Consider the following 13,734-nt stretch of genomic DNA (forward strand, 5'->3'; position numbering starts at 1 on the left):
AGTCAGATTTACTGCAGGACTGTTATTTAACTGCACTGCATTTTTTATCGCGGCTGTAAATGATAAATGGTCTGTATTTAAATAGATATTTCCTCATCTTGATGATCCCTCAAAGCTGTTTACACACATTCATACCATGCATCTGCGTGCAGCACTTTCTCCATCAGAACACTTTCTGCGGCTCAGTATCTCGCCCAAGGACACTTGGGCACGTAGAATGGCTGGGATTGAACGGACGATGAAAAGTGTATGGATGTACATATTCTCTGTAATTTTAAATTATATTTCTTGTATTGCCTAGTTTATCCTTATATAGTATACACTGACATTCTGTCTACCTCATTCTGACAATCAGCTGCTGTAAGAAGTGAATTTCCTCAACATGGGATCAATATCTTATCTATGTCTTTCATTATTATCATTGATTATACAGTATTTTCTTTATTCCAGTTGTATCATTCTTTTATTAAACTGGCAGTTGAGTGCAGTTTATTATTTAGGCCTCGCTTATAGTGTATAATAGCTACAGACACTGATGCTGTTCTTTAATGAAGATGATCTGGAGTGATTGTTTTTTGACATGTGCGTTGTTGCTATGGGAGCTAATGGTTTTGGATAGATCATTATAAACACGCAGGACGTGGATGTTCACGTAAACGTCTCCGAAATGTCGCCATCTCCTGGACAAATGCACAAACTCACAAAACCCTTTTCTTCTTACGGCCCTCCTCTTCCGGCTCTGTTTTCGCGGGAGTTCTCAGAGTAGGAGGGGCCACGTGGTGACACCGAAGATTCTATTGGTCGGCTGCACGTTTACGCGCCGACTATGCAAAGCGGCGCTCGTGGGGTCGACCAATCGCGCTTTACGTTTAGCTCGTGCCCGGCACGCTGTGGCGCGAAACCCTCATCAGTTGTGTGGCGGACTGCGGCGGAGAAGACGGCATCGAACCCTGAACAATATATTAGTGCTTTTTACAAGAGGAATCAATAATCGAACATAATGGCGACCGACGTGGTAGATGACCTGGAGATGAGGGAGGCTCAGAGGGATTACCTGGACTTCCTGGATGATGATGTAAGTCTGACTTTAGTCCGGTTACACAGATGAAGTGTGGAGAAACCATGCGGGCACGACAAAAGAAGAAGATCTCGTTTAATCTCGTGCTCCACTGAGGGTTTCACCACAGCTCGCAGGGTTTGCACGTTGTTATGAAGCTCGGTGTTAAAGTCGGAGTCCTGCACGTTGTGTCAGATTCGAGGCGTCGTGTCTCCCTGAGATCAGAGAATCGTTGTCACCGGAGGAGTTTGGTTGGAAGTGAACAACCATCAACTGTCTGTGTGTTTTCTTTTCTCCACCCTGCAGCAAGACCAGGGCGTTTACCAGAGCAAAGTCCGGGACATGATCGGTGAGAATAAAGCTCGACTCATCGTCAACATCAACGACCTGAGGAGACGCAACGAGGTCCGAGCTGCCAAGTAAGTCTCTCTGTCTCTCTCTCTGTGTGTGTGTGTCTGTCTTTGTGTGTTGGGTTTGATTAAGTGGAGCAACTTGGTACAAAGAGCTGTTCTGAGCATGCGTGGATCCATATGAGTTTTTGTGACTATTCTCACAATTTAGAATGTGTTGCATACAGGAGCGTTTCTAGGGATTTTGGGGCCCTACATCAAACCAAATGGCAACTTTATTTATAAAGCACAGTTCACTACTAAGAAAATCGTGAAAAACACTTACACCATATAGCAGCACGATGTGTAACATTACTTTTTATTCTATACTGTTTTATTCTGAGTCACAGCAAAACATCATGGTTTCACTTCCAATGTAAATGTTTATGATTGACAGTTAATACATAAAGTGTTCACTATGGAAGCTATAGAGACACATTCCTGTGTCTTGGTGTCTTCTACGTGAAAACAAAAACATTTCTCTCTTTAGTCCATGACCCAAATATTCATTGATTCACCAGACTGATGAAAAACGCCTTTGAGGAGCTGCTCGCTTTCCAGCGGGCACTGAAGGACGTGGTGGCCTCGGTGGACGCCACCTACGCCAAGCAGTATGAGGAGTTCTTCATCGCCCTGGAGGGCAGCTTCGGCTCCATGCACGTCACCCCCCGCACCCTCACGTCCCGTCTGCTGGGCAGCATGGTCTGTGTAGAGGGCATCATCACCAAGTGTAAGTTCTGTATTGATCACCCCCTCCGCCTCTTTTGGGATCTACAGGCTACCCTCTGTAACACCATCTTAAGTCATGTGGTGGTTTTTGAAGAATATTTAGTCATTGTCCCCTACGTGTTTCAGGAGGGGCTCATAATAATAGTTATATAATGAGATTCTTAGATTAATTTCCTTCTTTTTCTTCAGGTTCTCTGGTGCGTCCCAAAGTGGTGCGCAGCGTCCACTACTGCCCAGCCACTAAGAAGACGATGGAGAGGAAGTACACAGACATGACCTCCCTGGACGCTTTCCCTTCCAGTGCCATATACCCCACCAAGGTAACTTAGAGGAAATGCAGGTTGATCCATGTGGCGTCAATCAGAAGAAAAGGCTCCAACAAACATGTCAACAAGTCACAACATCCATACTCACTTTATTCCTCTCCTAATAGGACGAGGAGAACAACCCACTGGAGACGGAGTTTGGTTTGTCCATCTACAAGGACCACCAGACCATCACGGTGCAGGAGATGCCAGAGAAGGCGCCCGCCGGCCAGCTCCCCCGATCCGTGGACATCATCCTGGACAACGACCTGGTGGACGTGGTCAAACCAGGAGACAGAGTGCAGGTGATCGGGACGTACCGCTGTCTGCCTGGAAAGAAGGGAGGATTCACCTCCGGCACGTTCCGGTGAGACACCAGCTCGTATGTTAACTGTCGCAGCTGCAGCTGTCATCCGCCTGTGTCTCACGAATTTTGCAACCCTTCCTTTCTCAGGACCATCATGATCGCCTGCCACGTCAAACAGATGAGCAAGGAGGTGTCCCCGTCCTTCTCTGCTGATGATGTGGCCAAAATCAGGAACTTCAGCCAGAGTCGCTCCATAGTAAGACCTCGTGCTCTCATTTGTACACGAAAAGCAAGTAAGTCTAACACGAGAAGATTCAAAACCTCTTCTGCTTTCACACAGGATGTGTTCGACCAGCTGTCTCGCTCCCTGGCTCCCAGTATTCACGGACACCAGTACATCAAGAAGGCCATCCTGTGCATGCTGCTCGGTGGCGTGGAGAAGGTGCTGGAAAACGGCTCCCGCATCAGAGGAGACATCAACGTCCTCCTCATTGGTACCAGCGTGCTCCCTGCCAATGTTCTCATTCAAGCTTGAGTCGAACGTCAGACTGATGTCGTCGTGCATTTTCCTTTGTTTTGATCAGGTGATCCATCAGTGGCCAAGTCCCAGCTGCTGCGTTACGTTCTCCACACAGCACCCAGAGCCATCCCCACCACTGGACGAGGCTCCTCTGGTGTGGGTCTGACCGCTGCCGTCACCACCGACCAGGAGACCGGTACGACACACAGATACATCCACTGGCCCACAAATGTACTGTTGATCTTAAAGTTTCGGTTCTGACCAGAGCATGTGACCTCATCTTTTCTCCATTAGGTGAACGCCGTCTGGAGGCAGGCGCCATGGTTCTGGCTGACCGGGGCGTGGTGTGCATTGACGAGTTCGACAAGATGTCCGACATGGACCGTACGGCCATCCACGAGGTGATGGAGCAGGGCCGCGTCACCATCGCCAAGGCTGGGATCCACGCCCGCCTCAATGCTCGCTGCTCCGTACTGGCAGCTGCCAACCCCGTCTATGGCAGGGTAGGTCACCACATAACCGCTAATGTGTGATGCAGCTGCTGCCCTGTTTTTTTTTTTTTTCCCTTCATCCAAAACTCTCCTTTCCTCGTCTTCACAGTACGACCAGTATAAAACCCCCATGGAGAACATCGGCCTGCAGGACTCGCTGCTGTCACGTTTCGACCTCCTCTTCATCGTGCTGGATCAGATGGACCCCGAGCAGGACCGCGAGATCTCCGACCACGTGCTGAGGATGCACCGCTACCGTGACCCCCGCGAGCAGGATGGAGCAGGTACTGTGAATCAGGCCTGTTCTGTTTTAACAAGTTAATACTTATTTAAAAATGTCAAATGATGCATTTCATCGTTTTCTGCTGTTTTAGCCATGGCACTGGGCGGGAGCGTAGACGTCCTGGCTACAGAGGACCCAGACGCTATAGTAGAGGAGCACGAGGAGCTGCAGATCTATGAGAAGCATAACAACCTGCTGCATGGGAGCAAGAGGAAGAAGTATGCACACACACCTCTGTCCTGGAACAATGGAAACACACCACAAACGTTTGTCCTCTGTAGACGCCATGAGCTTGTGTAAAAAAAACATTGGGTTAAATGAATCATTCTTTTGTTTCAGGGATAAGATCGTGAGTAAGGAATTCATGAGGAAGTACATCCACATCGCCAAGGGTGTGACGCCTGTGCTGACGGAGGAGGCTGCCAATCACATCGCAGAGGAGTACTCAAGACTGAGGAGCCAGGAGCAGCTGGCTGCTGATATCGCCAGGGTGAGCCGGAGCAGGACTGCAACTCTTAGATGTTCACCACGTTTTTAGTGGATGCACTGACTTATAATCAATCACTGTGTGATGTGTACTCAATGCTGAGGAGGCCCCACTGTGGAGTTGCAGATGAAAGGTGTTTCTTAGCTTTTCTAAGCACAAAACAGCTCGTGCCATACGCATTACTCTGGACTCCCCCAGCTTGATGTATCATTCTGTAGCAGGACGATCAGTCGGATTTCACAGTGTCTTTTCTCACCCGTGTTTCATGATTAAACCTAATTGGGGACCAGTCGAGAGTTTCTCCTGGTGAAAACACCAGAATAATGACATTAAGTACCTCCCCTCACTATTGGCAGTGGCAACATGACGTCCCGGCACACATCATTTTCTGCATCATAAGGTTTACTCTTATTAATGGCACACGCCTGGAGGTGACAAAATAATATGAACAGTTCTCAGTTCAAGTGAGTCTGTATCATACAGGATGTAGCAGTTCATGTTTGGCCACTATTTGTACTTAAATGTTTTCATTGTGCTTTTTTAAAGTCGCGCAAACAAGTTGTGGCAGCTTAACTCACAGTGTAACATCATGTGAACAACCAGTGATGTGACGCTGACATCAGTTCCTCTTCTCCTCAGACTTCTCCGGTGACGGCCCGAACACTGGAGACGCTGATCCGTCTGTCCACAGCTCACGCCAAGGCCCGCATGAGCAAAGCGGTGGAGATGGAGGACTCGGAAGTGGCCGTGGAGCTCGTCCAGTTTGCCTACTTTAAAAAGGTGTGTGCTGCTCTGTGGATCTTAACAACGCAGTGAGATTAGTTTTTACACAGCAAAAGGGGACTGAAGATTTCAACAGTAACATGTCTTTCTGTTCTGTTCAGGTTCTGGAGAAGGAGAAGAAGCGTTCGAGAAAGGAGCGAGACTCCGGCTCGGAAGAGGAGGAGGAGGAGGAGGAGACGTCCACTCAGCGTTCCCAGAGAACTCAGAGGAAGAGGTAAACAGTTGTTGAAGCACTGCTGAACAACACTCCCTTCTCCTGGCTTACTTTCTCTTCCATTTCTGTTAGTAATCATTGATAATATCCTGTGTCCTGCAGGGGGCGCCATAGTTCTCAGGGAACTGAGGCCTACAGCCCATATGACTTCAGTGAAGAGCAGAACGTCCCTGAGAGTAAGCTACAGTTTTTTTTATTTTTTTTACCATGGGACAGTTTTTTATCTGTTCTTGTGTTTTTATAAAGATGTGTCTAAATCTATATCTTTCTAAATTATACGTTTATATCTGATCTTACATTTTATTTCACTGCAAAGATTTGTGAAATTGTACAATTGATCAAATGGTTTACTCATTTGATTATCATACCCACAATGCCCTTGGTTTCACTATGTGGTCACGGACTATATCTGATCCAAGCTGACTGAAAAAACATTTCAAATAGAAATAATAGAGACAGGAGTGACAGGCAAAAACACCTTTCTATTGTTTTTGTCATTTAAACCTTTTCAATAGTGTGAAAGCTACAAATATCTTATCAATGTATATAAAACTTGTATTTAATATATTTTATTTTGTTTGTAAGGTTTTGTTATTCATCAATATTCAATGTCCAATGAACTTAAGTGTCTCAGTGTTACATATAGTAAGATACTGACGAGTAAACATATTAGTTTCTAATAAATATGAAAACACAAGCAATAAATAGATAAAAGTACTAAAACAGATGAATACATGTATTCAGTTATACTTGCTGTTCACAAGTATTGGTGAAGACGGGGATTATTTATTTATTATTGAGAAATACTCAGGATTTAAAATGTCACGATACTTTACATCATCACATCATTGTCATAGACAAGTTATGTGTCACTTTCTGTATGAAACTGAGGTCACGTGGTTCCTTCTGCTCTTTAGTTCAGGCTGGAACCCCGAAACCAGCCAAGCCACAGCGAGAGGAGGCTGAGCCCATGGACGCCACATCACAGGCTAAAGACGCTGAGCTGTCTGCAGAAAGGTGGGCGACTGATTCCTCTCAGAATCTCAACAATGCAGATGATATTAAATATTCAATCTGGTCTCTGCTTGATTTCTTTTAGAACAAATTAGTTATCATGAATAGAGCTGGTTGAATTATATTTTTGGGTGAAGGGTCTGCAGACAAAAAGATCTTTTGGAACAAATTACAGCTTGTTTCTAAGATGTTTGTGCTTATTGATTCACACCTAAATATTAGTTAGACATGAACTAATTTTCCTTTTTCTCTCTAGAATGAAAGAATTCAAGTCGTCACTGTTCGCCGTGTTCCAGTCCGCTCACGCTCAGTCTGTGAAGATGAAGAACCTGATGGAAGACATCAACAAGGAGCGGGAGAAACGTTTCACCGAGCCCGAGGTTCGTGCCGCTTTGACTCGCATGCAGGACGACAACCAGGTCATGATGGCTGATGACATCATCTTCCTTATCTGAACGAGGAGGATGACTGTTTCGGAAAAGATGACATGGACTTTGAAAGAAACAGAGGTTCATATTAAAATGTACATTTTGTTTGTTTGACTTGGTTTTGGACACCTTGTTGCTTTATGATGTGTTTTCTGCTCATTTTCCTTAAGTGCAGTCTAATGTTCAATTCAAGACCAGTCAGACACCTGACCATCGGGCAGAAATATTATTATGTGGCATTTGGATCACAAAGGATGCAGCTTAATCTACCAAGTCAAGTTTTATTCATGTATGCACTTGTTTCTTTCTGGGTAATGTTACTTTATAATGTTGTTATTATCACAAATTACTGTAAATGTAATGAACAAACATTTCAGTTCATGTGAAGAAGGCAGGGGGTATTTCACTGTGCCATAATAATCACGTTATTAAGTAGTTTTACCAACACTCCAGTTGGCTGGGTTTGTATATAGTTGATGAAAAGTTTTCAAATTGTTAATTAACTATATTTGTTAATTAAAAAAATAAATGTGCTTTGGAAATGGGCTTGAATTTGTAGATGAGTGTGAGTGTTGTAATAGTGTCATTTAATCTACCTACTCATTCCACAAATGTCTTTCCGTCTGTCACGAACAGTTCAACTTACTGGCTTCACACTCGGCATGTGTATTTTCAATAGCCACAGGAAGTGCAGGGCCAATTGGTGAGATTCAGACTTGTGATATGTTCAATATTAATAAAATCAGTGTTCTGTAGTGAGGGAGGGGGCCATTAAGCTCTCAGTCTGTGGGCGTCAGTTGATCATGTCTTCTTCTACGTCCTATGATAAACCACAGCAGCAGTTGGCAGCTGGGCCACACCACAAGTCAAAATCACTGCCAGATCATTTTCATAATTACATTTTTTAAAATTATTTTTGACTGAGAGAAATTTACAGGTTTAGATCTCTGTCATGGCAACAACATGGAATCACTTTTTCTTTAGCAATATTTTTACAAGGTAAAAGCACAACTTTCCTTTAGTTGCTGCAATGTTTTGTACCGGACTCAATTACAGAGCTTTTATTTTGAAAAGTTTTGAACTTGGGTCAAACATTTTGTTGGTTGCTTAACAAACCTCTGAAATAGTCGGCATGCTTTGTATGAAAAATCTCGAGTGCAGATAAGATAGGATAAACACAAAGTTTTTAACCTCACTCTGAAACTAAAGTGATTATAAAAAGCTCTGCACACAACTTCCACCATTAAACCATTAAAAAGAGATGTTTGAAGTATTTGTGGAGGACTCACTAGTGGTAGAGATAAATCTGGATTCCAGATAAATCACTGCTTAACCAGTGCTGCTGAGTGTGTTCGGGATCTCCCAGGTTTCTCAGACTCTGTCTGCATTCTTGTGTACATATTATTTATCTGACCGCACATTTGTTTGTATCCTGGAACTGCTGGGAACTTTTTGATTTCCCATAAGCCTCAAATGATCCAACCTCTTCCTGTATGTGCGCCGGCGTGTTTACAAGAAGCATTTAAAATCAGACCTGCTGTAAATCCAGACCTCAGTGTGTGGGAGGCAGCCTGTTATGCACCTCTTGACTGGTTAGTACATCACTGTTCAACCACCACCTTCCTTCTCACACTTCTTTACTCTGAACGGAAAGTGTAAATAAGTAGAGCACGTTTACCCCGAGTCGGGTGGTCACAACATCTTTGCACCCACACATTCTTGTATCTGATCTTTGGCTCCATAATCAACTTGGGCTTTGATCAGTTGGTGGATACGATCAACAACCACTCAAATCATACACCGACCGCTCCTAGAAACCGCTGCTGCCATCCAGCCTCAAACTCTAGACACCCACGGCTGACTCATATCCACTGCATTGAAGACTACTGCTTACGCCTCACTCACAACTTTTAGTTCAGTTTTATTTTTCTTTCATGGCCGCGGTCACAAGATGATTTTAGAAACTATTTTGAACAATGAAATATTTAAATGATGTTCCTGTACGGCCCTTTGAAGTCTCAAAGGTGTGAAATACATACAAATGATCAGATCAATGAGATACAAGTGCTTGTGAATGTTTTTTTAATCAAAGCCTGAGGAAAAACTCGAGAAGCTTGGCTTTAGAACATTGTCTCATTCCTCGTGATCTTCTTGAAACTTGGTGGAAGGGTGGCCAAGGGCTGCTGAAGATCTTGTGAACTTGGAGCAAGTCGTTGCAGATGCAGGCAGATTCTTAAACACAGTGGGATAATGTGTTTTCCCCACATGTTGGAGTAATTCTCAACAATGCAAGGGATATTCTCCATCTTGTCTTATGCTCTCAAATGGGACAGTGTTAAGTTTAAAAAGGCATAGAGGTACTGATGTCTGATCTACTGAGCAGCCCCAGTGTACCCTCCTGTTCGGCCTGTATCGTCGATTACAAAGCCAAAACATTAGATGACGCTAAGGCACACAATTAAGCTTGATGTCCCTAACATCCGCTGGTGGCTGCTAACACCTGCTAACTTCTAATGATAGTTGGTAACTTAAATTATGCAGAAGCCCTTCAAACCTAAAAGGGATAATCACCATCCAATCCTATATTCTAAAAAAATTAGAACATAGGTCTGTCTTTAAAAATTTAAAGTACAAATATGTCCCAAAATGTCAAACTAATTAAAAAATTAAAACAAGTGTGCAAGTTCCTGACAGGATATTGTATCTGTCTTTTCTCTGAATCAAACATAAATGGATCTGCGTTTAGTTGTAATCTCTCTCTGACTTTCTGCGTCCTCTGCTTCATTTTTTGTCTGTCGTGTTTACTATTGTTTTATTTATTTTATTGCTCGTAATGAGAGACCATATAAAAATAAAGGATCTCGGACATGATTCATGTCAAACTGAACCTTTGGGAAATAAAGCTGCTGACTGTTGTGTACCACACTGTAAAGATGGCTGGCTTGTAGTTTGAGCACTTCACTGGGAATACGTGCAGGAGAAGAAGTGCTATTTGGAGAAAGACAAATGAAAGAAGAAAAGAACAAATGCAATCATATACTCAACTATCACAAAGTGTTTACAAGTGATTTCTCATATTGTCGTAATGGTGATACAGTTTAATTCCTTTAGCATGTAAAACCTGCAAGATGGAATAAAAGAAAAGAAATAGTTTTCAGAGGTAGTTATGTGTCCTCCTATGTCAACTGGACTTCTTTTACATTTTATATTACTGACTGCTGACACGTCTTTAAATAATAGATAACTTTGTCCAATTCAAACTGTTTTATTCAAATTTTTATCTGCTGATAATTACAATTAAACTTTTTTCATTTTCTCATCCGTTAGTTTCATACATCTATTGGCCTGATTTTGTTTAAGGTATAAATTGTAGAATTCTTTTTCCAAGATTACTGATGTCAAACAAGCTCTCGAACTATTTCCTTTCACTACACTGTAGATTACACAGCTGTGCTCCAGTTAGTCGGCTCTTTACTCATATGATGCATGAGGAGAAGATCTTATCACATGGTTTGTTTTAGGGGAATAGTTATGCTGATTAATTGCCAGAGCCCGTGTCAGCATTTCCTTGACCTACATTGTTTGGAGTGGGTCGTGGGTTTTTTGTTATACAACAAAAAAAATGTTCACAGTTCAAAATGTAGATCATTTGTAAAAAATGTTTTAATGTGTTAATGGAATAACAATGAATGAATTACATTTTTTTTCTTTTCTGCTTTTAGGGTTAAATTCTTTTTAACAAGATCCAAACCAAATTTTTAAAGGAAATCACAAAAAAGTAATTATTTAATTTGGATTGACAAAATTCACTCTGCTTTGGTTTCGACACTGGGAGAATTTTTTTTATATAAATAGAAACTTTATATAATTATATAGAAAAATGTATATGTAAAAACAAAAATGTAAATAGTTTGTGTTTGAAGTTCACATCATCATCAGTGCTATTCTTTTTCTTTTAGCTCAAAAAAGTTCGATTTTTTTGTGCGTTGAAAGAGAGTTTGCTGCTTTCACAGCCACATTAAAGGTGTTAGGGTGAGCGAAGGTTTTCACACTTTGACAGGATGCAGGTCAGATGAACAAAGTGCAGCCTGGCTCATCACTCACAGGGGAATAATCACTTTCTTCATGTACTGGTTCTTGAGAAAGGAAGAGAGAGATCAAAACGAGATCAAGTACAAGCTATTGTTGTTTGAATGAGAGTGTATCTCATGTCTTCACGTTAAATTTTTCTTTGGAAGTTTGTCTTTGCTCTGCTAAATATGAGGCCACAGCCCGCAGCTTGTTAGCTTAGCATAGCACAAAGAATGAGACCAAGGGGAAAAACACACCCTGGTTCGACCCAGAAGTAACAAAATGCCTAAAAGAATCTTTTGAGTTCCAAAATTTTAATAATTTGTGCAATAACTTGAGTGTAACATGTTAAAGCTGTAGCTGGGGAAATCCATGTTGGGATGTATTTAAATGTCAGAATCTCAGACAGTAGGAAATAATAATAGTAATTAACTAATAAAGGATTATCTTATCTTTTACAATGAGGATGGAAAGTGAGGGAGAGGTTAGATGAACAAAGAACAAAGTCAGTGACAGTCATAGCGGAAATGCACCGCTCATCTTGTCAGCACAACCCAACACATCTGCTAGGATATAAACACACCCAGAGAGAATGTAGACACAACAGGAAAGCAGAGGAGCGACTCGCACTTGCACTTGCACTTGCACACCCAAAACTGGACTGGAAAAGCCAGACGACGCAACCATGCAGCTGGTGAGTTGCGCCCATATCTTCACTTGGAACACACTATAGGAAATGTTTCTAGATTTGTCTCTGGCTGCTGCATTCCATGTTTTTTCAACGTTATAAGCAATCAAGCACTTACCTACTGTCCTGTGTTCAGTTACTGAGAGCTTTCTTGATGCTGAGCCTGGCCACGCTGTTGCACGCCGCCAGAAAAGGCCAGGGCGTAAAGTCTGTAAAGTCTAGAAGTGGTACTGGCAAGAGCAAGATGGCGAGCCTGGTCCTGGATCCCTCAGTGCTGCCTCAGATTGTCAGCACCTTCGACTCATCCATCGCCAACAAGTCTCTGTCACCGTGGACGTACAGGTGAGGAATTGCAATAAGTCCTTTTATGTGGTCAGTGGTCTTTTCTGTTTTCAGCTTTGAACTTTAAAAGCCAGAAATATCTAAATTTCTCCTCCTCCCATTTTTCCATGTCTCTCCAGAGACTCCTATGTAGAATCTCGGGTGCCCAGGAGGATTTCCCATGCTCAGTGCCTGACCTCTGGCTGCCTGAGCCTGCAGGGAGGAGGTGAGGAAGCCAACCTGGTGGCTAAACCCATCCACTACCAGGTCCTGGTCCTCCACAGGTGAGCCACTGCAGCCTCAAGCAGCTGCTGATGAGGTTTTCATTGTTTTGTTTCTGATGTGTGCGTGCTTAAAAATACATGACGTTCATGGAGTTTGGCCTTGTGAACACACTGAAATATACATTTAGAAATGATCTGTTTTTATACATCGACATACTTTGCGGAATATAATTGAAAGTTTGATTAATTTGGCGTTTGACGATGAATGAGTCTACATTGTGGCATGTAATATGTGGAAATGTCATTTGTAGTTTTTCATTGTGTCTTGAAGTAGTAAGAATATGGAAACCGAAACTTATCTGATATTTATTATCCAGTGTCAGACAGTGAGGTTAGACTCGACAAAAACAACACACACCTGTGAATATTTGTTTCAGTGGTGGCATCTGTCTCTGATTAACGTCCTATAGCTGAATGAAAAGTGAAAACAGTGTCAGAACTGGAAGAGACTGAAATAAACTGTGCAGTCAAATTCAACGAAACATCATTTCTTGTTGTCCTCATCAGTCGCTGTGATTTATTTTTCCAACCCTCTCAAGAGTCCAAAGGCGGCAAAGGAGAAAAAGCAAAAGAGGAAAGAAAGCAAAGAGCCTGTATGTCTTCAAACTGGGGACAGAGGTGGTCTCCGTGGGTTGTACGTGTGTGAGGCCCAGTGTGTACCAGAGCCCTAACACACAGTAGCAGTTCTTCCAGTCTGCTGTTGATGTTATCGAACATGTGTAGCTCAAATCTAGCGATACCTTTATGTTATCACTGCTTCACTGTGAAATGTCTGAGTGAATAGTTAGTGCTATCATGTTCCTGACCTGCTGTGTTAGCTGTCAGCTGCAGTAGTTACTAACAAGCCCTGCAGCAGCATTAGTTTCATGAAGATGGACGCATGAATATCACTGTACCACTTGATAATATCACAGAACTGCGTAGAGCTGTGTTTCTCTCTGCCCGCTAATAGTGGAAAAAACATTTCATGCAGCTTTTATTCTGTCGGCAACCTCATCTTGAAAATGTATTTTTTTAAATGCTATTGTAATATAACTTTTCATTAGGTTGTGTGTATTTTTTTCCTCATATTTTGTCTTTTGTCAATGTTTCCCACCCGTTTTTCTCACATTTTATTATAACCCTGTTCTTATTTTAATGTAAAAATCTTTATTAAAATGTTTTATTCCAACTTATGAAGTTAATCAAAAGTTATTCAGTCAAGTTGATTTTACTACAAAGCTGTGTGTGCCTGTTTATGTGTGTGTGTCTGTGTGTAATTGTCTTCCTATAGTTATGGGGGCCAATTTTGGTTGAGTACTACAATTCAAAGGAGTTGTGGGTTAAGTCTTGGTTTTAGGGTTTGGCATTTAGTAGGTGTTTT

General features: G+C 42.4%; 2 protein-coding genes across 2 annotated transcripts; both read left to right on the plus strand.

The window, feature by feature from the left end:
• Positions 1-872: 872 nt before the first annotated feature.
• Positions 873-7,553, plus strand: mcm3 (minichromosome maintenance complex component 3). The gene is made up of 17 exons (XM_020091942.2): positions 873-1,075; positions 1,364-1,476; positions 1,968-2,176; positions 2,365-2,495; positions 2,609-2,847; positions 2,935-3,043; positions 3,128-3,281; positions 3,372-3,503; positions 3,602-3,810; positions 3,908-4,082; positions 4,173-4,299; positions 4,421-4,571; positions 5,208-5,348; positions 5,453-5,565; positions 5,668-5,741; positions 6,483-6,582; positions 6,836-7,553. Exons 1-17 carry the CDS (start codon positions 1,001-1,003, stop codon positions 7,032-7,034), a joined length of 2,451 nt encoding a protein of 816 aa, XP_019947501.1. The 5' UTR covers positions 873-1,000; the 3' UTR covers positions 7,035-7,553.
• A 4,071-nt stretch (positions 7,554-11,624) lies between these two features.
• Positions 11,625-13,542, plus strand: il17a/f3 (interleukin 17a/f3). Its single transcript, XM_020091697.2, has 4 exons — positions 11,625-11,772; positions 11,903-12,108; positions 12,228-12,371; positions 12,911-13,542. Exons 1-4 carry the CDS (start codon positions 11,764-11,766, stop codon positions 13,050-13,052), a joined length of 501 nt encoding a protein of 166 aa, XP_019947256.2. The 5' UTR covers positions 11,625-11,763; the 3' UTR covers positions 13,053-13,542.
• Positions 13,543-13,734: the final 192 nt, after the last annotated feature.

The sequence above is a fragment of the Paralichthys olivaceus genome, chromosome 19 (assembly GCF_024713975.1).
Source record: "Paralichthys olivaceus isolate ysfri-2021 chromosome 19, ASM2471397v2, whole genome shotgun sequence".
Lineage (NCBI taxonomy): Eukaryota > Metazoa > Chordata > Actinopteri > Pleuronectiformes > Paralichthyidae > Paralichthys > Paralichthys olivaceus.